We start from the raw sequence: 24,827 nt of genomic DNA on the forward strand, positions 1-24,827 counted from the left end.
GACTCCTCACAGTTCGTCACCCTCTGAGTTGTAATCCAATGCAATAGTTTTGGCTTATTGGTGGTGGTTATGTGCCACCAGATAGCTAAAACCCCAAAATGTTCCCGCCTAGATATTATGGGTGTTCAGTTCAATGGTTCAAATGTTGTCATGAACTTTGATCAGAGATAAGCGTTCACACTATTTGAGACTTGTTATCGTGACGTGGTTGACATATATTAAGAGCAGTGAAATTCATTACACCTTTACCCAAACAATGCCAATGTCATGGTGAGAAAAAAAAGTGTTTGGGGACAAGGGTGTTCCATTGCAATGTACATTGAAAGGTAGCCCAATTTACAGGGTTACCACTTAAATACAGGTAACCCTAATCACGCTCACACCAGATTCATAGTTCACCCCTCTAGGAAATTAAGGCCAAGTGTCTCATCTTGCAAGGATAACAATTTAATCTGTACAAAAATGAGGATAGGGACAAAGGACTCTGCCACCCCGACCAGCATTCTGTCCCTCTTCCGTGGTCGGCTCCTCCAGACTGATGGCAAGCAGGTGCCTTTAAATACTGTTCAACTTGGTTACAGGATACTGGCATAGGTCACCCAAAACTGTTCTCCTTGCCTTACAAGGCCCGCTACAGTCTTCCTTCGTGCTTTACTGGGTTTCTATTCAGGACAAACCTACTTAGCAAACTGCTGCATGGGCAAGAATACATTGTAGCTCCTGTTCAGCATCATTTTATATATTATAAACATTTATATACAAGCACACCTTCCCACCATAATCCCCACACTTCACTCGATAGCCTCATTTTATCTAGTCCAGTAATTCTGCTTAAAAACCTTGTTTTCCCCCAATGTTGTATGTCGTGCATTACGCATGTACACTCATATTCTTAGTATACATGGGCTTTTGATGCACAGGAAGCAGCTGCTCAGCCACTTCATGTGCTCTACCAGAGCTAGCCGACACCAGGCAATGCCTGCAGTCTCTTTTAGCACAGACTGCATTCAACGTGCTTTGAGATTTTAAAACTGCATAGAAAACAGAACATTTACAAGTGTATTCAACTAAATAGTTATTTGCACCTTATATTTAAATACTATTTTCATTTAGTGGCTGGCCATGTGTCGACGTGATTGTTTTTCCATGAAAAAAGCTTTCTCAGTGCTATAGTGCTTAGAGAAGTCTTGTCTAATTGTAAATCCTCCCCAACAACATAACATGTAAAGTTCCGCGGCACGTCATGAAATATTTCAACCCATAGACAGAAAAAGGTATTGGGTCAAGATTTTCCTGCTCACCAGCTATAGTCTTGCTATTCGTCCAGACTAGGTTTTTTGCTTTCACCACGACCACCGTCAGTCGCTCTGCTGTTGGTAAGTAGCTGAGTGAAAGTAGTATCTCTCCCACGGAGTCAACTGCCTGTAAGACGGGGACATTGCACATTGTAATGAACACAACACTATAGCAAGGTCCATGTTCAAGATTGAAAACAAGTAGGCAATTTAAACAATCATAACCAGCTCCCTGCCGGCCTCGGAAAGATAGGGTCTGCTCGAGGCTGGGACATTCTAAAACATGTAGTCTGAAAAATGTTTGATGTCAAGTGTGCAGGGTGTGTAACGGACAACTTGGATCAACGGGATGGGAGGGCTTTAATATAAACATATAGATTAATGGACATAGAACATGTTGAGGATACGTTTTTGCCAAAAAATGACCTGAACAGCAACAATAGCAACACAGATGAAGATAAGGAAGGGGGTGATAATACACAATCGACCACAGTGAAAGATATATTCCATATGCTAACAATGGCACAGCAAATCCCAAGGTAACTGCCACATATTTTTCTTCTTCTAGATGGGAAGAAAGGATGTGAACCATGTGCAGCGTTTGCTTCTAGTTTAAAAGACACCAACGGATCCTTTCGGATTTCCTGGTGAGGTAGCTCCTGAGTAGCCAAACCAGCGACTTTGGGGGTGGGGCGTGATGAGTCACTTGATACCCTCCCCCTTCCACTGTGGACTACAGACTGTTTTGGCAAAGACTCCCACAGATCCAGTTTGGATTAATTGCAACTCTACTGCCAGGGGTGGACTGGGAATCAAAAGAGGCCCAGGAAATCATGTTCAAAGTGGCCCTGCATTACACATTTTCAGCAAGCCCAACCCAATGAAAAAATGTGTAAATAAAATAGGTAACCACACAAAAGCGGCCCAGGGTGCAGAGGCCGAACAGGGAAATCTCCAGAGCTCCCTATAGGCCAGCCCACACCCGGCTGCTAGAGAGGACTACAACTGAGCCACAGTAGCTTATGCTTGGGTACATAATGGGTAGAATCACATTTCAAAATAACGTGGAGTAGAGCATCGGACATGACGGACATTCACGCAGAGAGGTGAGGACAGATTTTAACCATTCCAGAAAAAATGTATCTACAATAGCATGTGTAGGAGGTTCAGATTATTAGTTTAAAGGAGAGCACAAACAAAATAGTCATGCGGTAAGAATAGTAAGAGCACAGTTCTTAAGCAGTCACAACAAATGTTAAAGTAGGAGTCATGGTTGACTTGCCTTATTTATATCCTGCAGGTATAGCCATGCATTAAACGGTCGAATGGACAAGTCCAAGTCTGACAGCTTCAGTTCGGCCACCCCAGTGCTGATGTTTCTTTCATCCGAGTCAATTCCAAATATGGAAAATCTCAAACTGTTTTCTTCCAAAGCCGATGGATCCAGCGGGATTGAAAACCTCTCATCAAAGAAAACAGAATAGGCGTTCCTTTGAATCTGTTTGGATACAATGACAAAAACAAGTTAATTAGATATTTCCTCTTAGTTGGCCGTGTATCTGCTCAAAGAAATGTCCCCCCACTACCGAACCTCATGACATGGATGCCTTTCACAGGGGCAGGACAATATTTACTAATGAAAGCGACTTGCCTGACCCTCTAACGCAAACCTTTTTCTGACTACAATGCATTCAAAGTCAAAGACCTTGTTTTCACACGAGGGACAGAGAACACGATGCAGAAGTGCAGGCGTGCTGATAGTGCTGTTAACAAAACAGGTGGGATGAGGTGGTACTGGCCACTTTTCTGGGAAAACTATTAATCAGAAAAAGCTATGCAATTTTATATGTAACTTTATTCTTAAGTGGTGACTGATAAAGTGTGAAATATGGTTCTATTAACTGTAAGAGGAGATCATTATCAACTTCATCTTTTTTATATTTAACAAATCTCACTCGTGGGATTCCACTTACAATGACGTTTCAAAACGACAATTTTGAGAAGAACGCAACATTTTACACCTTTTGATTATAATAAAAATGTCGAAAAATTACTTGGAGGAAATGCAGCCACGTTTTTAAAATATTCTCATGTAGTTCTGAAATTTCAAAATATTTAGCTATATATTGATCGAGTTGTTGATTAGCCAATAGATGAGAACACATCTGCATAGTAGAAACAGTCACTTTTGGTCTTTGATAGAAAACCAATAGACTATTATAATAGAAGGGGAATCCGTTTTTGGAGAAGTTCTGTAAACATGCATCTGCTTTTTGGAAATGTTGTACATGTATGTACCAAATATCTGCAATGCATTTATATTTCATTAAAATAATGACAAGATATATTTTAAAAAATGTGATAGTGTCATTATGCCATTTTGATGTGGCTTAAGATGCCATAACACACTGGAATATGAAACTACCTAATACAGTGCAAAGAATTATGACATGTTTTGCAATGCAAGCCTAGTGCTCAGGAGCAACGGACTGTTGAAAAGGGAATAAAACGAAACATTGGTAACGAGAGTTTACAAGTCATCAAGCAAACATTAGTAGCAACTATCACAATACAAAATACAGAAGGGGGTGTGAACACGATAGCCAGAATCTAGGTTACACCAATGTGTTGGGGGGAAGAGCCAGGTGTTCAGCACTTTCCTAACCTGAAGAAATCTTTGATCAGTCCAGACTGCCGTCAGGATACATTTCCTGAGGACCAGACTGTAGCATGAGAAGGACGGTTTCCTAGTTTTCTCCTTGTGAGCCAATCTAATTTCCAGTCTAGTGATAGTCTTACTGCGAGATGACCTTGTGTTAGAAACACCTGGCTCCCGTCCTCTTTCTTATCTGAATTCTGGACATTGTTCGAGCTGATCGGCTCCCAGAGCCTGGCGCGGTACTCAAGTTGGCACCTTCCGGGACAGTGCCGGCTCAGGAAAAACCGGATGTACAGCTGTTACTTCCGAGTCTTCGGGTTAAGACCAACTTGGAACTGTGATTCCGTATCTGATCAACAGACGCTCAGAGATCACGGATCCAGTCAGCTGTTGCATGCAATTCCACACCCAGCTCCTAAGAAGCTTAGCCTTCTTCGATTATCAAGTGTGTCATTTAGTTGGGGCCAGCCAGAAAATATTAACAATCTCAGAGACCCCCCTGTCCCCGTTGTCACACTATCCGAGACCCAAGCCTTCCTCTACCCCATGTCGAATGAACACCTTCTCTTCACAGCCCGGTCCAAACTGACTCGTGCGAGTACTACACCTATCCTGGGTAAAGTAAAGTCATGCAGTGCATAGATAATTTACGTTCTCTTTTATACTTTCAGCCGAACGAGATGGTCCGTGGGATCTTGACATCCAGACTTCTACGTGGGGGAATTTTCCCAGTTGTGGGCTGGGGGAAGAGTCAGTATACACAATATTATCCCCTGCTGAGAGCTTGGGTTTGTGACTATGACTTAGTTTATGACATTGATACCTTGCAGTGAACAGCAAGATACAGCCTATCGAAGCTATACCAATTCAGGTACTGATATCGTGGCCACACAATATTTTTAATTCAAACATCAGGTAGGTCGGCATACAAGTGGTGGTTTCCTTGTAGGTGAGTCAGAGTGTTTTGAATCAGATCTTAACTGGGATGGTGAAGCTGGTGTAATTCGCACATGTGGGGGTCATGTGATCAAATATGAAATTCCTGTGTTAAATTATGTTAGATTTACAGATTGACATTCCTCTCTGCTGCTTTCGACATTATAGATCGCACACCCTACCCATCCTCCGTGCACACAAGATGGGCTTCTCTGGCACTATTCAAAATGTTTCATATTCTGTCTATCTTGAGATAGATCTGATGAACAGGTTAGATTTTGCTAGTGGAATTCTCTTTTCCATGCTGAGGAGACAATCTAATGGGGCTGGACAAACCAAACTCCTCTCTATGCATACACAATTGGGTATTCCCACCGCTTCCCCTTTCATCCAATAATGCAACGTTCGTAATGAGAATGCTCTGTGATAAGAAATGATGTCAGGGAATCCAAACCCGACCAAGCACACTGGCCTCGCAAGCACATCTATGGGAATCCTAGCTTTTTCATGCTCTCCCCACAAGATGATATGTAGAACTCGGTTCATGTCACAAACTAAATCACCAGTTAGGGGGAGAGGCAACATACTGAAGACAGAGAAGCTTCGGTAGTAGAGTCATCTTAATAACGTTTACCTTTCCCCACAGTGTGAGTTTCAACAACTTCCCTTTTAAGCAACATGTTTTTAACTCTTGAATCTTATACTTAATATTAATTGCTAATAAGGTATTTATATGTATATCTATTTATATGTAGCAGCGCCACGATGCCCACGCGCTGCTGTGCGATTTAAAAATTTGAATAAATAAATACGCCTAGATACTTGTATACCCAGATATCGAAATTCCTTACCCGCCCAGCTTCCTCGCCCAACCTCAAAAAGACCTGTGACATGAACTTGACATGGGAAAGATTAGCGTTTTAGATACATTAATTTTATATTCTGAAACCATGCCAAAACCTTTCAAGACCGATATTAATTCTTGAACGAGGATGCAGGGTCGGACATCAAAACAAGAAGGTCGTCAGCGTAGAGAAGGACTTTCAAAAGGCCATCACCCACTAGGATTCCCCCGATATCTACATTTTCTCTAATTGCAAATTGTAACATCACTACTGATCTGTAATAATAAAATGACATCATACCGTTCTGTAATCGGTTATGACGCTTCAGTTGTGACATTCTAATGCCCACTGTTTGAGCCAGCACACAGCAGAATTCGAGCTGCCAGAGCCGCACGTGAAGCCGTGAAAAGCTTCACAAATTCATTTCTTTTCTGCAACACTTTACAGCCATTAACTGAGAGGGAACTGTTTATGGCAGTATATTTATTGTGGGCCCTTCTGGAGTGTAACGCATGAGAGCAATAATGTTCACATTATTGCCTATTTTAAAGCACAAAACGAAAACGTTTTTTTGATGGATTTTAAACTACATAAACTAGTTTTCTGAGACACATTAGAAGATGGATATTTATTTTTCCCTTTTTAATCCAAACAGATTCTACGTAATGCAATATTTATTTATTTTTACATTTGTATAGCGCACTAAGCCCTTAGGCATCAAGGCACTGTTACATACATGTTACTATCATAGCATAAGGTTACGGTTGCATACATGTTATTGTCAGTCCATAAGGTGACGATTGTATTCATGTTTCTCTATTGCTTAAGGTTGCATTACAGTTACATGTTACTGTCTGCATATGGTTACAGTTGCTTTTTCATACTCGTTATTCTCAGTATTTGGGTTGGGGTTACATATAAGTTATTCTCCTTGCTTACGGTTATAGTACGATACCATAGGCAAATGGTGCAGCGCAACACTGCCAGGCCAGTTACGTTGCAGCACCATTAGGTAGGTTGCAGACATAGTAAGTAGGGTAATTTTTTCGAAATAATCATTGGATTGATTTTGCAGTATTATCCAGCTTTCTTAAGATGGTTATCAGCATAGCTGAAGCATATACGTACACAATGTGGACTAGGCCTTCTCATTTGCCTCTCTGGTACAAAGGTGTTCAGCTTTGTCATTGACATTGTCTAATGACGCACATCAACGCATTGCCTGGATGAACATCATAATAAAGCAGGGTACAATAAAGTGAAACTTCACAACAGTGTTGCTTGTTACCTTCCAACATGTGCTGGCAAGTTTTCAGAATTGCCCGTCTTGTACTGAAACCTTTTTTCCATTTGAATGTTCAATTCACACTTGACAAGAGATAATGTTGCAACCGTGCGAGTAGCTATGAGCATTAATGGAGAGGGTCCTCCTCGCGCACGCGTATTTCCCTCACTTGTGGTCATCTTCAAGCTGCTTGGGCCCTCAGCCTCCCATGGAGCAATCTCCCTGAACAGCATTGGGCTGTGCGCTCACGAGTCAAAGGTGATTTATTGGGGGCTGAGCACTGACCCGCTATTTGGCCGACCTCGATTACAGCAATCCCGTGGTGGGGCAAGGAATGCCGCGCTCTGCTCTGCTCAGCTTTTCTGGATGGCTTGTGACCAGCTACTGGGCACCTGATTTCAATGCGCTGGTCTTTGTATAGGCGTCGATCTGAGCCTGCAGTGCCTTTCGCCTTCAATGGCTCTTTGTGCCTGGGAGCCCTAGTCGCCTCTCCTGCATGACACTGAGCAGGGCGGTGCTATGGGGACTCCTAGGTGCAGGCTTTAACATGAACGCCCTTGGAAAACCAAAGTCCGAGGTGTGAGAGATTGGTGAGAGGAAATTACAATGCATGTGTGCATTTTAGCTAGTACAATATTAGGCAGCCTGACAGTATTCTCTGCTCTCCGGCAGCAATAAGCAAAGTTCCCAGTAATGGGCTTTTTGCTTGATTAGTGCCACTAGAGCAGAGTTTACAGAAAATCAGGAGGCTGCCTAAAAAACATGTCTCCTAGTGCAAACTTTGAAGCCCATTTCCCAAAAATGTTACATAGGAACTTTAAAAAAAAAAATATTTTTATATATATTTTTCATTATGGCCAATCATTTTAAACAACGTTTTTGAATGAACTACCCCTTTAAGGACGCTCCAATGGGATGCACTGTGGGGGGAGATCTACCACCCAACATGAAGCAGGTCAAACAAACTAATGTTGCAATGAAGAGTTCACCAGGAAATAATTCACAATCCACAATGCTGCTTATCAGGGGCAGTGTCAGTCTCAAAATTTTGGGAGAGCTGCATGACAGTTCTGAAAGCTAGTAATGAGCAGTGGCCCTTAACCCACTACCATGTCCACTCCCCCCCACTTCCTCTGATCCTAGAAGAATGATTAGGCATTACGTCTTCCTTTGGCCCATTAGATGCATCTTTCAACCCAATTACAGGGCTGGTTAGTTTCACAAAGTGATGCTAATCATGGAGGCATTGGCCATCTAAAAGCAGAGCCAGCAGTGAAGCCTTCGGCTTCATCAGAGGGATTTATTGATATCACCTGGGCAGGCTTTGCCCTACGCCACTGTAGGTATGCGGCTGCTACCACGTTAATGAATTTTTAAATGTAAATAGACTGCTCTCCCAGGTGAGAAATCTGACAGGCTCTTGGCAGCACCTCTTTCCCATCGGAGTCCTGGGCTGAGCACTAGGGCTATCACATCGGTGTACTGCCTTCTGCCTGCAACGTCCTCAAAGTGGGAGGGCTTAAGCCCTCCCAAGCCATGGGCTGGCATAGCCCCTGCTCCTTGTGTCCTACAGTAGGCCGAATCGCCATCCGAGATCAAAACCTAAGTCAAGGCATACAATTCCAGGGAGACGGCAGAGACAAATCCATCCATTATCTTAAGTGATAAGGGGACAGGGGAGTGGAGAGGCTTAAAAAGTCACAATACTCAAAAGTCCACGCAAGTTACAGTGGAGAAGCGTATGAATCAGGAAACTGGCCCAACATCCAAAACCGGAATTCAAGCAGGGAATGCAGGACACACACACCAGACAAGATGAAATACTCAAAAATCACTGTTGTCTAGAAGAAGCGGTGAAATTATTTTGAATTCTCTTTCACTTTGAGTCTCCCACGACCTGGATGTGCACACTGACAGTGCAATGAGTAATGCAGCCGCAAAGGACTGGGGTGTCTGGGTAATGCAGTTCACTCTAGCAGGCCCCACGGCAAGTACCAAGTGCCACATTCTGCATCCAGCACAGTCTGCCACCGCACTGCAGGACATAATCCTACATGAGTTGCTCTCTCCTTGGTCACATAGTTGTAACAACTAGCATGTTTCTTTACCAGTCGCAGGGATTTAGTGTCCAGAATGCTCCTCGACATAGCACCAAGGATATAGTACCCAGATCATAATTGCTTCTCCAGGATTTCTGGCATGTAGAATTAAGCACATTTCTCACATTGCTGCTTCCATCATTCTATTGAAATGGCATGCAGCCACCATATGGTTCCCACAAAGCATTTCTCTGACTAGATGCCTTGCTCTCTGCATCTACCATTGTTTCTCTGTGGATGTAGTGCCCAGCCCGTTATACAGTGTGCTTTCAGGAAGTAGTGCCATTGTTCGGACTGCATCACACACTATGACCTACAGGGAATATAGTGTAGAGCGCTCTATTCAGCTCTCACACCTTACAGTGCCTTCAGGGGTATAGCACCTCCAGCTCACTTTGCATCACATACTGAGGCCTACAACGACTATAATGCAGTTTCTCCTATTCTTTTCTCGCTCTATCATCAAGCAAATAGCTGTTATGATTCGCTCCCTTTGCTCTAGTTTATCCCACTTGGCAGCATGATTTGGGAACGGTTTCATATTGGACTTACCGTCTAACCCCTACAACACAGTATTTTGCTGATTTGGGATCTCAAAATCCGCATTTTCCATTTCACTTCCCTTCCGGATATATTTAGAGTTTATGGCAGACAGCATGCTTTTTTTGTCAAAAGACCAGGCTTCCTAGTATACCTTGCTCACTGCTTCATCTATGCCCTTGCATGACAAGGTAGGGTGGAGGATAAGGAACACCTGTGGCTGCAGGTGCTAGCAAGCATCACACCCGACGCGTGTAATCGTTAGTCGGCTTTAAAAGCGTGTTTGCTTCAGCCCAGTGCTTTGTCTTCCTCTGTTTTGAAGTCGGCACTTTCCAGTGCTTTCCTTTTCCTGTGCAGCCAAGTTAGGCTGTGTACTTTATTCCTTTGGTTTTGCCCTATGCTGCAATGTAACCTTGATCCTTTAGACACCTCATTTATAGATTTACTATTTTGTACCATTTTCCTTCCTTCCTTGGATGGGGAAAAGTGAGTTTTTGCACTTGTAATTTCGTTTTCCCTGCTTCTGTTCCTTTACTCTCTCTTGGAGTCTGTTCCTGGGTTTCCCTTGCACTTCTCTCTTTGTCCCCAATTGATTGTTAGGCGTAGTGTGCGGTTGTATTCAGCTCCTGTGTGAATGCCTATGTTTTCCTCACTAGTCTGTAAACTTTATATCTACTTGTCCCTTGTCAGGAATCTTGTGTATTAAGTTATCCTCCCTTTGCTGTCACGGTTTGATCAGCAGGATTTGTGGATTTCGCTAACATTCCAGGTGGTGCTTCTCATCCTCGTGAGTATTTTCTTTAAGTTACCTTATACAATACCATCACAAACCTGTCGTTGCTTGTCCTGTATGTGGGTTTAGCGCCGACAGTGCCTGCAACAGCAATTGTGGGTGAGGAGCTTGCCGTCTTTCTTTGTAATCATGAGGAGCTTCGAAGTGCTTACCCCACATTCCTTTTCATATATTTGCATTCTTATGCTCTACTTACCCATCCTGGGTTTTACTGTACATGTCTCTTGATTTCCGAGTGCCTGTTTGACACAAAGCTATTCAATTTGTATTGTGAAAAATCAGAAGTTTTTTACATCCTAGTCCCCGGGGATACCTTACTCAGGTGGCCAGGGAAAAGCCATCGCTTTTGGATCCCGACCCTGGTGGTGGACTGGGTAGGGGGTCCTCAGGGAGTGTGGGAGAAGGGATATACGTGATTTTTTCTAAAATATTTTACCTAATGGAGAAGTGACCAAATTTATTTAACCTAAAAACGAAAATTACTTTTTACTTTTTCTACTTTCTTTTTTGTTATAATGTGAGGGGAGACCCCCTGCAGCCCCACCTTACCACTTCTTATCCTAGCTTATACCCTTACCCCACACCCCACCTATTATGCACTATACATATACCACATTAGCTACCATTTTCTGTCAAATAAATGTGGTAGCTTCTCCTTATGTAAAATTGTACTCGGTCAGTCCCACCAAACCCGGGGAGAAGCACCCAATGGCGAGACATGGTATCCCCCTTTTTCCACATCTAACACCTTTCCCTGTTTATTTTATGGGACACTACAACTCCCATAATTCCTCCCCACTTTGTTTTAACAAATGTACTGCACCAAGCAAGATGTGGAATGAGGTCAGTAGGATTACCTTCCCGGACTTGCATTGGCCTTGTCCCTGTAATGAAACCAGGCAGAGTCAGGCACGTAGCTCTAATAATGTACACCTGCCACTTATTAAGACTCCCTGTGAAAGTAAAAGGTGGCCCACTTTGAGCGAGGCTGGGTACGTTAAGGAACAGCTCTTCCAAAGCTGATGCAAACCAGGCTGAGGGAGTTGGAAGGCCGACGGACTGATCAACAATTGAGAGAATCGAGAATAAGCCAAGCAAGATTTCCACGTTTATGGGAAGCCGTGAGTGTTCAAAAAGCAGGGCTGAATGAGCGGAGACAAGAAACCTTCCAGGTGCCAGGAAAGGGCCTGTGACCCTCTTGGGTAAACAGCAGAGTTGGGGAGGAGCAGAGGAGGTGCTGATAACGGCCTTGCAGTGCCAGGAAAAGATTAAATCAAGTCATTTAGCACAACCAGTGAGTTATTGAGAGCATAAAAAGTCCAGTTGATGTTAAATAGCAAGGGACTATGATTTGAAAGTTGAAGGTTACGCGTGTGCTGATAAAACGCTAATGAAGAGGACAATTATTAACCGAAAAGGAAACAAAGTAGCAGATTTGTTCTGCACAAGGAAGGCGCACATTCGAAAGTCTCTGTGAAATGTTCTGAACTTTGTTTTCGAAAGTTATTACAAGAGAGCAAATGAAAGAAAGTTGAAAAAGAGGAAAATGAAATATGTGAATTGTGGAATATGCCAAGAGGGCAAAAGTCGAGAATAAGAACTTTGGAAAGGGGCAAGTAGGCAAGTGAAAGAGAATAAAAACTACAAGTATGCATTAGTGCTGCAAGAAAATATTGTGACTTGAAGGAATATGGAAAGAGAACTTGAAGTGATCATGCAGAGGTCTACGTAAATTCCTTGCAGTTTTGAAAGTCTTCGACAGTGAAAGATAACTTGGATAAAACGGGGGGACGGGAACCCCCACAAAAATACAGACCCAAGACCAACAGAGGGAAGCTTGTGCAACCCTGTGAGAAATAGAAAGCATATGAACTAAATATTGATGGCAAGGCAGCTGAAGGCTAAGGAAGTGATTGAACTACCAAGAGTTAAAAGCCTTAGATTGAACTGTACCAGTAAGCCAAAGTGTACACAACTGACAGAACCATGCCAGCCACCTATCCTTTGTTTATTGAGAGACTCTCTAGACCCCGTGGGGTTGAACCCGGGGAAGGGAGTTGGCACTGAAGGCATTCTGACATTTATTTTTGACACTATTTTTCTTTTTGTATTCCCTACATGTGTTATATTGAGAAGGAGGACAAGGTTAGGATTTCTTAGAATAGGCCTTTTTATTTTGACCAAAAGACTTGGACGTATTTATTATTATTTAATGGATGAGATTACTCCAATTTTAGAGTTAGGGCAAATTAGGTAATCCATCATCCCAACCAAATTCATAAACAAAGGTTCTCTAATACCTCATGGCAGGCAGGATTATTACACTTTTGACTCAACCTCCTCAAAACTAATGAAATGGTATGCATTTGGCAAAAACTTGACCTGGCAGCTTCCAAATGTACCTTCTGTGTTGAGGTTTTCATGCGAGACTCTTATCATTTACTCTTAATCTTGTTCTGCAACCCTTGTGCAGCGAGTAAAATACTTTGCACACTTTGTCCATTATGCATCTTGGCTTGTCACTCATGCCTTTTGGCACAGGATATCCTCTGGGAAAGAAATCCCATTATTGACTGCCTTGTTAAAATTCTTAAATGAATTACATTTTATGAACATTTCTTTATGATTCTTAAATACCTGTGAAGTTTAGAATTTTATATGTTCGAGAATGGTGATCATTTGTTGTAGGGAATCAATTAATCCTGTGTTTGTTCAGTGAGAATATAATGTATTGTTCCCTAGTATTATTGTCATATGTTTTAGATATTGTGTCTTCTATTAGAAAGGAAAACATTGTAATGTGTCTATTCCCTGATATGGAAATGTATCTTTTTTTCCTCTTTCTTTTTTCTGTCATGATTCATGTTATTTTAGCAATGACAATTTTGTATGTATGAAATGTGTGTAATAAGTCCTTTCGTGACTAATGTACAATAAAAAAAAAGTAAAGGTTTTCAAACTTGTATCCATTGTGTCTACTTGATACCATGCCTTCCTCACAGTATACTTTGTATTCTTGTGCACATTTCCCTTGCCATATCAACTGCCTTTGTCCTCATGACAATGGCACCCAAGCTCACTCTGCAATCTGGGAAAGAACATAGCTCCCTATCTTACTATGCATTTGGCATTGTGGCTTTCAGGAGTTTAGCGTCCAGCTTGGTTCAGTGGAGGATCCTCTTGAGCCTCTCTCCAGCTTAACCATGATTTCAGACGCTCTCACTGCACTCCAGGTTTCGCTCTGCGCATGGTTTTCCAGAACAGCTCTTCGTGTTTCCCTTTGCTCATCACCCTGCTTCTGCACCCAGATTCTCTCCCATTGCAATGCATCTTCAGAGACTATTTCCCATCGGGACCCCTGCTGCCTCCTTCCCCTCACTCTGGCCTTCCTCCTTGAGCTCTCCCCCTGCGCCTTCAACTGAATCCAGAAACCTTGGAGTCATCTTCGACTCCTCTCTATCCTTCCTCCCTCACACTCGGGACATTGCCAAGAAGTCCAACTATCAGTTCTTCCTTCTCACAGGAATTTTACCTTTTCTCACTTTCCCTCAGAGGCTCAATGTGACTCAAGCTCTGGTTCTCTGTATACTGAACTACTGTACCAGCCTCCTACTTAATCTTCCTTCCTTCACTCTGCGACGACTCTAGCTTATCCAGAAGATGGTAGCAAGACTTATCCTTGGCCTTAAGCCCAGGGACCGCATCTCTCCTGCACTAAAAAGTCTTCACTGGTTACCGGTTGCTGCACCGATTAAAGTAAAATCCCTCTGCATCATCCCCTAAATACTCTCACTTTAGACCACTTTGCTCCTCTGGCACCAATTCTTTGTGTGTAAAGCTAAACAGAGGGCAGGGGGCCGCACATTTTCCTCTGTAGTCTCCCTCCTTTGGAATAGCCTCTCTGAAGCACCTTAAGACTTTCCTCTTTTCCTCCTCCTTCTGTCCCTTGCTAATCCCACAGTTGCTGAATCGGTGTCCTTGGCCCTTATGCATCCTCGGGGCCTTGACCTCCCACACCAATTCTTCCCAGCTTCTGTCTATCCACAGCACTTTGCATCTGCACACCCTCTGCTCTGGAGGCTCGCACTTACACCTCCTGCAGCCCAGGCAGTGTAGCAATCAAAATTCCTAGCACTTAGTATATGGCTCACCCATAAGCTCCGACTCCCCAGCACTTACCACCCTTCCCTCTTCCTTTCTGCACTTGCACGTTCTGAATACTCACAAGGCATAGTAGGTTCGTCCCTCTCCCTTTTCCCTCCACTGCTCTCAAATAACGTGTTGTAATGTATTGCTCCCTCCTTGCCCTGTGGGGGCTTTGAAACAGTATTTTGGTATTGTACAAGCGCCTAACAAGCAAATAATAAATACATAAAAAAATTTGACTTATTGCTTTTCCAGTTTGTAATACTCTTCCACGCTGTGTGCATGCGGTCTCCTCTCCAATGCCCTATTTCTGCCTGAGGTACTTCCTCTGGCTAATGGTCTCCTTTTGTCAAACGTGACCTTTCATACATGCAGTTTATCAATTGCATTAAATGCATGGCATTCTCTAAATGCTGGAGTGAAAGTAGAAAGCAAGGTTTCTCTCAGTTCAGTGGCGGTTTACTGCAGCCAGTGATGGAGTCATGGAGCTGCTGACTTTCAGTCACTGTGTAATGCATACATCTGACAACGTTCTTGTTTGGGTTAACATTTTGGAGACTTGGTTCCTGGCCTTTGGTACATTTTTGCCTTTTGCCCGTGGTTGTTGGCTTGTGTACCACATATGAGTTGACTAGAATTTGCCAGTCCCTGATTCCTTTTTTTAAAATTTCTCCCAAGAACTCTGTTAGATAATTGTTCCCCTCAGTCCCTTCATCTGGGCCTACCTATTGGAACCAGGATTGGTGAAATGTATTGGGGCTGGATTGTTGAACTATATGTTGCCTTAAAATTCTAGCCGGTTTTTAGAGTCCTTCATTGGGCAGTTTTACTGTACCTACCCTTTTGGGTTTGTTTCCTTCACCATGTGCGATGCTCCCATCTTATTGTATTGTATGTTCATTTAGCCACTAACTTTCCCTCATCCCAAAATAAAGTACTTCCTTTCAGCCTGGGGTTTTTAGTTTGCCCTCAACTAAGTTCCCCGCACAGTCTCCTTGGCACTGATGCAAAGATAGTTTGTTTTTGTGAGTGTCTCGGTGATGTGTATGTGGCTCTTAAGACTGCCAGGTCTGATAATGACACTGACAGAGGACATAGTGGACTTGCATTGCTTACAAATGCCACCAATGTGTTTGCTCAGCAGATCAACGAGCATGCAGGAGAGTTGTACCTCATCTGAATGTCCAGCGTAAGCGTTATGTACTGGCAAATAACTTATTCATTATTGTTTCTCAAGCAACACTCACATTTCCAATTCTTATTAATCTGGTAAATCCTGCCCTCACATCCAGTGATTATTAGGAATTAAGGATCCTCAGAAGCAAGGAATCCCACCTTATCTGTGCACGTTTGCTAAAATAAATAAATTGCTATAATTTCATATTCACATTTATTCTATCAATTATTGGGAACAACCATTTTACATTTTCCTTTACTTCCAATATATCATTACTATTGTGTAAACGCCTATGATAGAAAGCTCATGCATAACAAAAAGAATATGAATGTGAAGAAACATTAGCAATTACTGATAATTTGAATAAAGATGTGTGCACGGTTCTAGACTTGAAACTAAATGTATGACTTCCTTCTGAATAATACACAATGTGCCATAACTGCTTGTGAAATAGATTACATTTAATAGGCTTTTTGCAGTACCTACGCACTGAAGTTTACTTCATAATCTCTCATTATCTGACTCTGTGTAACTTCCTTGTAGAATAGTCTGGAGTGTTACCATGGCTGAGGAAGTTTGAACAGCCTATTGAAGTTTTTACAGGTTCCGTTACCTTTCATATTCAGAACATTATCTCTTGTACTTACTCAGCAATCGGCATTGTTTCAGGACTGTGACTTGAAATTGACATTGTTTCGAACTAAAATTGCTTGCAACATTGGTTTTGGATTTAATTTAGGGTCGTCCATTATGAGAATTCGCTGCAGTACACTTTTGACCTTTTTCATGTGAGCTTTGCAAATTTATATAATTGGAGACTACCAAAAACGTAGGGAGATATGCAAGCCATTTTCTTGTGAAAGATCCTTTCTTTGGTTATGCTTTGTAGCACAGTGGTGCATATAGGGAATTATAGAAAGCAGCATAACTTCAAATCATGAGATGAGAAGCACCCAATTCCGATTCCAATTTTACGTGCCCCACCTTGCAGGTTACTCCTTGACCAATCTGGCATTGGAATTTATTTAACTCTTGATAGACTAACTTTCTGTGCAGTAGAGGAAGCAGAAAGCTCTTGCCATTTATGTAAATTCACTGAAAGCCCCTGAAGGATATTATTGCAATAGAAACCTCTCATCTTGCCTTTCTCCTGGGCTATCTAAATGAAACATTGAATTTTGGCCTCGGTGATCTCTATTATTCTAATCAGGGATTTCAACACTAAAATAGGAGATTTGCTAGATAAGAGTAAGGAATAGAGACTGGAGGAGGAAACATTGGGACTTTTTGAATGTAGAATGTGCACCCTGAATGGGCAACTGCCACTTCACCATCCTGTGGATCGCACCTTCTACTCTGGCACAACTTTGTTATGGTTCCTGGGCAGACTGAGTCTTCGCGGCTGAGGCTGTCTCTCTCCTGGGTTGGCAGTCCTTAAAAGAGCTGCAGTCTTGAGCGCCCTAATCTGTGAATGACCCTGGGTTACTGCCAAGCTGAGTCAGGGAATATCGCCAACAGACCCAGGTAATTATGCTGATAATTGAGGGGCATGTGAAGTGGCTGTTTGAAACTGTCGCATAGGTCAAATAATTCAGTTCATTTTTAGATACTGCATTAGTAATAAGAGTTTAAAGGTGCATGTAAAACTGTGTTTATATTTCTCTAAGTTTTGTTGTGAACTTCAAGGCTGACAACAGGCAGAGCTCTGCACCTTATCACAGATAGAGCGTTGAATTCCATTGCAGGAAAAATGGTGTTTATGTTTGAATTTACAATGTGGGCACACGTGTCATTCTGTGCAACTTGCATAGTTCTAGTTGCAGATAAAGAATAATAATGCAAAAAGGTAATTTAATCTCAGTGTGTTTATTCTGCAATCAGTCTAATCGAGTTGGCATGCACAGAGATGTAAAACGTGCAGTAAGAAAAATCTCAAAGCAAAGTAGCCACAGTAAATTGTTTTATTTTGAGAGGCTGGTTGGTTTATGGTCTTTCCATCTAATGCCATTGCAACTAATGACATTCCATCAAATTTTTTCCATCTAAAAACTTTACACCTAATGTATTTTTTGGGGGGACCCTTAAACCCCCTTTTTTTACCCTTTATAATGCACCTAAACAAAAATTAACCCTTTACCCCCCCAAAACTATGCATTTGAGGGACATTTTTTAGATGGAAAAATTTCCATGGAATGGCATTGGATGCAATGGCATTAGATGGAAAGACCAGATACCAATGTTTTGTATTTCATTTGCATGTTTAATATATTTTTGAAACACAGCCAAATAAAAAAATACCACAGGAGATAATTAGCTAATATTCTGAGTGTACTAAGTCTTTGTTTACCGTTAGTGCCCTGGTGAAATATTTATTAGGCAGTATTCTGAAATTAGTCTCACCACTATAAAATACCCCAATAAGTGTACCACAATATATTGCAAAGAGCTAAGAATATACCACTGTACCAAAAATACTGCAAAATACCACAAGATACTAAATATAACCCAAGACATCTCCTACAAATTTGGTGCATTGGCCAGGAATCTATAAAATAGTTACTGGGCGTGGCCTTGCATCTTAAAGTATAGCCATATTGTACACTCATCAATTGAAAAAGTGCTGTGAGGTAGTGCAGTACTGTGTGCTCACTTGACTCATAGTATCATTGGTAATAGTGCCCCCAGGTCCCACATTCAGGCTGGGTTTTCCAAATTTTCAGAATACCTTGAGGCAAAGCGTTATGCCCCTGCAAATTGGTCATCGGAAAATGTGACAATATGGAAAAGCAGGATTACCACAAAGGTAGAAAGAGACATTTGAAGGTATTTTTGATGAAGGAAGCATTTGTTATGCTCACCTGACTCCCACGGAGGCGCTGGCCTGGTTTGTTCGCGCTGCTGTGACCTCTTCTAAGGTGATGCGCAGGGTTCGGAAGACGGACTGGACCGGGCCCCCAAATCTGGCTTGTCTGGCTCGCAGAAGTATCCTTCTTAGGGTCTGGAAGGACGAGCTCTCCATCCTGCTTTTGATGCAGGGGCGCGTAGGTATCCAGTTACTTCACTCGATTTTCGGATTGGTGAGAACCAAACTTGCTTGGCTTCCAGGTAAGTTTTTTGATAAGAGGTTCCCCTTGTGTCCATGCATTAATGTACTAATGCTAGTGTCTTTTTCCCCATAGGGGCCGGGGGTACGGAATGCCGGGAAACAGGCATCGACACGAGATGAGAGGTGAAATCCTTGTAGAAATCAGGTAAGTCTTTAATGAGCGTTTTTTGGTAATGTCTTTTCATTCGCTCATTAACGCTGATGTCTCTTTTTCCCCTTAGGGGCCGGGGTCCGGAAATGCCAGGATGCGGCGCGGACCCGAAATGAAGAGGGAATGAATTAACAGGTAAGTCTTAACATGGAGATTTAGCTTTCCTTATTCCCTTCTCTCTCTCACCTTTTGTTCTGGTCTTTTTCTCCCTAGGCGCTGGGGCGTGACTGCGAATCCGGATGATCGCTGCTGAACATGGAGGCGGCCTGTAAAGGTGAGTGGAATGCTGCGCTGCAGCGATCGACGCAATGAGCTTTTAAATTAAAGTCTTCCTTTTCAGGATTGTCGGCGAGATGTCTCCGGGATGCAGATTTAGCAGGTAAGGACTTTTACTTCTTCTGTTCTCTTCTTCTCTTCCTTTGCAGGTGATCCAGGATGCTGGCAGGCGTGGCAGAAGTCAGGATGCAGGAGCAGACACGGTGAGCGTCCAGCTGCTAGATGCAGAACAACACGAAGCACGTGTGGCTGTTCGGGTGGGGTTTAAATAGCCTTGGAAGAAGTTCCAGGTATGTATCCTTCCTCCAATCAGGCATGTATCCTTCCCCGACCACGCCCGGATGGTAAATTAGTCCCACAGGTAAAGTAGTTCCTTTCAGGCATCAAGGAGGCCGGGATCCTGCAGCATGGTCTGCACCAGGTAAGTGCACCCAAGCACTCCCATAATGAGCCTGGCGCCTATGGCGCTAGGACTGATGTCTTTTATGAGCCTGGCGCCATAGGCACCAGGACACTGTCCAAAGGGCCCCTATATGGGGTTGCTGGGTCCTTCCTTGGGGACTGGATGTCCGCTTTCGGGGACGCAGGGCTTGAACCGGCTCCCCGGGAGCGGGCATCATGACAGCACTCCCTCCCCAAGGCCCCTCCCAAGGTTGTTCCCTCCGGGGGTTCTGGTTTGTCTGGGAAGAGTCGGTGGAATTTCCTGACTAATCGAGGTGCATGCACATGGTCGCTGGGTCCCCACGACCTCTCCTGAGGTCCGTACCCCTTCCAATCAATTAGGTAGAACAGTTTTGACCTAAATATTTTTGAGTCTAAAATGTTCTTCACTTCGAATTCGGGCTCCCCATCTATTAGAATAGGTTCTGGAGGTTTGAGTAGTCGGGTTCCGGGTACCACTGGTTTCAGAAGTGACACATGAAAAACAGGGTGAATTTGCATACTAGCTGGTAAATCAGGTTTAACAGCCACTGGGTTAATTATTGCCGTAATAGAATAAGGTCCCAGATATTTTGGGTTAAAAGTTCAAGGCCCTTTGAGTGGTAAATGTCTGGTAGCTAACCACACTTGATCCCCAATCTGATACGGGGGTGCTTCACTCCGATGTAGATCAGCATTCTCCTTGTATTTTCTCTTGGCTTGTTGTAAATGCGTAGTTGCCCCTTTGAAGGCTTGGGTAATTGTAGAATGCAGATGTTCTACTGCAGGCATTCCGAGGTTCTGAGGTGAGTCAAGGTTTGAGGTTCGAGGGTGATGCCCAAACAAAGTATAAAAAGGACTGTGGCCAGTTCCAGAGTGTACCGAATTATTATATGCGTATTCGGCTATCCAAAGAATGTCTTTCCAGTTGCTTTCAGATTGCTGTAACATACACCGTAAGTACTGTTCAAGGGTCTGATTTGTCCTCTCGGTCTGACCATCGGTCTGAGGGTGGTGACTGGTTGATAATCTTACGTCGATCTGCGCCATTTGACAACATTTGCGCCAGAAGTGGGAAATGAATTGGCTTCCCCGGTCATAGATTAGTATAGATGGGAATCCATGTAGCCGAACAATATTTTCGAGGAATTCTTTGGCTAGGACAGAAGCTGAAGGTAAACCTTTCAAAGGAATAAAGTGGGCCATTTTGGAAAACAAATCCACAATTACCAGAATAGTATTGTACCCCGAACAAGGATGCAGGTCCGTAATAAAATCCATTGATAGGGTGTGCCAGGGTGCTGGTGGTATGTCTAGAGGTTGAAGGAGACCGGCTGGTCTTTTCTTTTGACTTTTATTTTGGGCGCAAACAGCACAGGACATCACAAAAGATTTAACATCTTTTCGCCAAGAGGGCCACCAAAATTGTCGTTTCACCTTTTCCTCTGTCTTGGCAATAGCGGGGTGTCCCTCTATTAATGTATCATGATAACCGGAAATAACTAGTTCGTGTAATTCCTTATGTGGCAGGAATAAGCGTCCTTGGAAATAAGGTAAACCATTATCTATGGTAAAGGCTGATCCCTTTTGTATCCATTCCTTTTAGGTTGTAGGGTCCAGGAGTTGTTTCACTCTGGCTTGAATGTCTTCAAGCGTCTGAAACGAAGTCATGCCTAGAATCCTCTGTTCGGGAATTATTGGTACTGGTTCTGAGTTTGTATCAGATTCTCCCATTCCAATTCGGGATAAGGCGTCTGCTTTGCCATTCTTGCAGCCAGGTCGATAGGTAATCACGAAATCAAATTCAGCGAAAAACAAAGCCCATCGGAGCTGCCGTGATGACTGAGCCTTGGCGGTTTTCAAATACTGTAAATTCTGGTGATCAGTGATCACTGTGATGGTATGTCGAGAGCCAAGCAGATAATGCTGCCAGGCTTTAAAAGCAGACTTAATGGCTAACAGTTCTTTGTCCGTGATTGCATAATTAACCTCGGGTGCCGAGAATTTTCTCGACCAAAATGCTACAGGATGCAGTTGGTTGATTTCGGGATCTCTTTGGGACAGGACAGCTCCCATGGCTAGGCTGGATGCGTCAGTCTCGACGACATAAGGGAGATCTGGACGCCGGTGTTTCAATATAGGTGCGGAGGTAAACTTAGCTTTTAAACCCTGAAAGGCCTGCTCGGCTTCTTCAGACCATTCAAAAAGTTTATTTTTCCTTAAGAGTGCAGTAATGGGTTGTACCACGCGTGAAAATTCAGGGATAAACCTGCGATAGAAATTGGCAAAGCCGAGCATGCTTTAAACCCCTTTTACAGAGCTAGGTGATGGCCATTTGAAGATGGCATCCACTTTTCTTGAGTCCATTCGGACTCCTTTGGGTGTCAGGATGAAACCTAGAAACTCGACTTCTGTGGTATGGAAAACACATTTCTCCAATTTAGCAAATAGTTTGTGTTGGCGCAGTTTTTCAAGTACTGCCCTGACGTGTTTTCTGTGATCAGATTCCGAAGAGGAGTACACCAGAATGTCATCGATATATACGACAACACAAACATCGATGAGTTCCCGAAGGACATCATTCATGAAGTATTGGAAAGCAGCCGGCGCGTTACACAATCCGAAAGGCATCACCTGGTACTCGAATAATCCGTATTTAGTACGGAAGGCAGTTTTCCATTCGTCGCCTTCTTTAACTCGTACCAGATGATAAGCCCCCCGGAGATCTAACTTGGTGTATATGCAAGCATCCGTCACCTGGTCAAGGAGTTCAGGGATCAGAGGCAGAGGATAACAGTTTTTAACCATTATCTGGTTCAATGCACGGTAATCGATACAAGTTCTAAGGTCGCCTTCTTTTTTGGGCACGAAGAACAAAGCCGAGGATGCCGGGGACTTTGACGGGCGAATAAAACCATTAGCTAGGTATTGATCCAAATATTGTCTCAAATGCAGATTCTCAGGTTTGGTAAGGGCATAAATCCTGCTACAAGGGGGTTGTGCACCGGGCACCAGATCGATTTGGCAATCGTACGATCTGTGAGGAGGTAACGTGTTGGCCTGTTCCTTTTGGAAGACGTCCTGAAAGTCTTGGTATTTCGGAGGTAGTTGCATGGAGGCAGAGGTTACAGATGCTAGATTAATCTTCAGGTTTTCTGGGTAGCAGGTTTGTGTAAAATCCGGGAAGGTTATTCTCTTAGCTCGCCAATCAATTCGAAGATTATGTGTCTCTAACCAAGGGATTCCAAGAATAACCTGAAACTGTGGAGCCTTGATTACATCAAACACAACACCCTCCCGATGGCCGTCGGGACCAATAAGAGTCACCTCAGTAGTGGAATGTGTTACCGGTCCAGAGGCAATTTCAGTTCCATCGACTGTGGTGATGACATCTTTGCTGGTTTTAGGACGGAGAGGGAGGTTAATCCTAGAGACCAATTCACGTTCCACATAGTTTCCAATAGCCCCACTATCGATGTATGCCTTTATTGCATGCAACCGCTTAGGCTGTTCTGGATCTACGAGAACCATTGGCACAATGAAATGCGAGGTCTGAGAGTTAGTTTTCAAGCTCGGCAAGCGGACCCCTACACTTGTCGGGCGGAGTTGTTTCCCGAAACAGAGTCTTCATGGTTTTTATCAGCGGCTCCTACCGCCTTTCGGAGCGGTTTTGCCGGGCAATCTCGTAGAAAGTGTCCAGAATTCCCACAATAAAGACATAATTTTAACTGCCGCCTCCTTTCACGTTCCTTTTGAGTTAAGGGTCCTTTAACCCCTCCAATTTGCATAGGCTCAGAGACATCAACTCCCTTGGGATTAGCATGGGTCTTGACCAACACCCGGGTCTCAAACCTGGACCGACCTGCTTTTTTGTTTTGAAGTCTGTGATCCAATTGGACCTCTAAGTCTATATACTCTGTGCATTCTTGGGGCGGATTTACAACTTGGGCCAAGACATCTTTAAGTTCTCCGCGAAGGCCTCGATAAAACAACGTGACTCTTTTATCCTCTGGCCATCCCGTTTCCACAATTAGTCTATTAAAGGTTGCAATATAGGATAGAAGGTCCTGATTGCCCTGTCGCAGGGATAGAAGTTCGTCATCCAGAGCCTGCCCCTGAGAGTGTCGAGCAAATAACCTTTCCATGCTTGCTTGAAACCTTTGAAAATCACGGAGAATCGGGTCATCTTGAGTAACCAGTGGAACTGACCAATCGGCAGCGCAGCCGCTGAGATATGACAATACAAAGGCTACCTTGGTCTGATCATTAGGGAAGGCCCCAGGTCTGCATAGGAAGTGCAAACGACACTGATTCATGAATACGGCAAATCGTTTGGGGTCCCCAGCAAAGCGTTTGGGTGGGGCCAGCAGCATGTTTCCAGGTAGATTAATCTGCACAGGGTTACAGGAAACCACAGGAGCGGGGTTCCCTCCGGAACCGGGTAGAGGAGTTTGCCCAGCTTGACCTTGCAAAAGCTGTCTGGCCAGGTCATCAGTTCTTTCCTTTGATAATATTAATTCCCTCCTGAGGGCATTAGTCTCTTGACGAGCGGCATGTACTTCGGCCCGTAATTCCCCCAGTAATTGGGCCAACTGATCAGTCTCAGAACTTTCCATAGCGCCTGGGTGGGAATTTGTAGGAAGGCTTCGCGTTCTGTTATGCTCACCTGACTCCCACGGAGGCGCTGGCCTGGTTCGCGCTGCTGTGAGCTCTTCTAAGGTGATGCGCAGGGTTCGGAAGATGGACTGGACCGGGCCCCCTAATCTGGCTTGTCTGGCTCGCAGAAGTATCCTTCTTAGGGTCTGGAAGGACAAGCTCTCCATCCTGCTTTTGATGCAGGGGCGCGTAGGTATCCAGTTACTTCACTGGATTTTCGGATTGGTGAGAACCAAACTTGCTTGGCTTCCAGGTAAGTTTTTTAATAAGAGGTTCTCCTTGTGTCCATGCATTAATGTACTAATGCTAGTGTCTTTTTCCCCATAGGGGCCGGTCTACGGAATGCCGGGAAACAGGCATCGACACGAGATGAGAGGTGAAATCCTTGTAGAAATCAGGTGCGTCTTTAATGAGCGTTTTTTGGTAATGTCTTTTCATTCGCT

At 43.5% G+C, this 24,827-nt stretch overlaps 1 protein-coding gene across 3 annotated transcripts in view; it reads right to left on the reverse strand.

Annotated features, from left to right (window-relative positions):
• Nucleotides 1-24,827, reverse strand: part of SYT12 (synaptotagmin 12) — a 1,146,553-nt gene that overhangs the window by 231,635 nt on the left and 890,091 nt on the right. For all 3 annotated transcript variants that reach the window (XM_069624132.1, XM_069624130.1, XM_069624131.1), the window contains 2 exons: nt 2,574-2,793; nt 1,302-1,418 (listed from right to left, as the gene is read on the reverse strand). In XM_069624132.1, the coding sequence (XP_069480233.1) occupies nt 1,302-1,418; nt 2,574-2,793 (337 nt within the window). The remainder of the gene's footprint in view (nt 1-1,301; nt 1,419-2,573; nt 2,794-24,827) is intronic.

The sequence above is a fragment of the Ambystoma mexicanum genome, chromosome 11 (assembly GCF_040938575.1).
Source record: "Ambystoma mexicanum isolate Mex_15411 chromosome 11, UKY_AmexF1_1, whole genome shotgun sequence".
Classification (NCBI taxonomy): Eukaryota; Metazoa; Chordata; class Amphibia; order Caudata; family Ambystomatidae; genus Ambystoma; species Ambystoma mexicanum.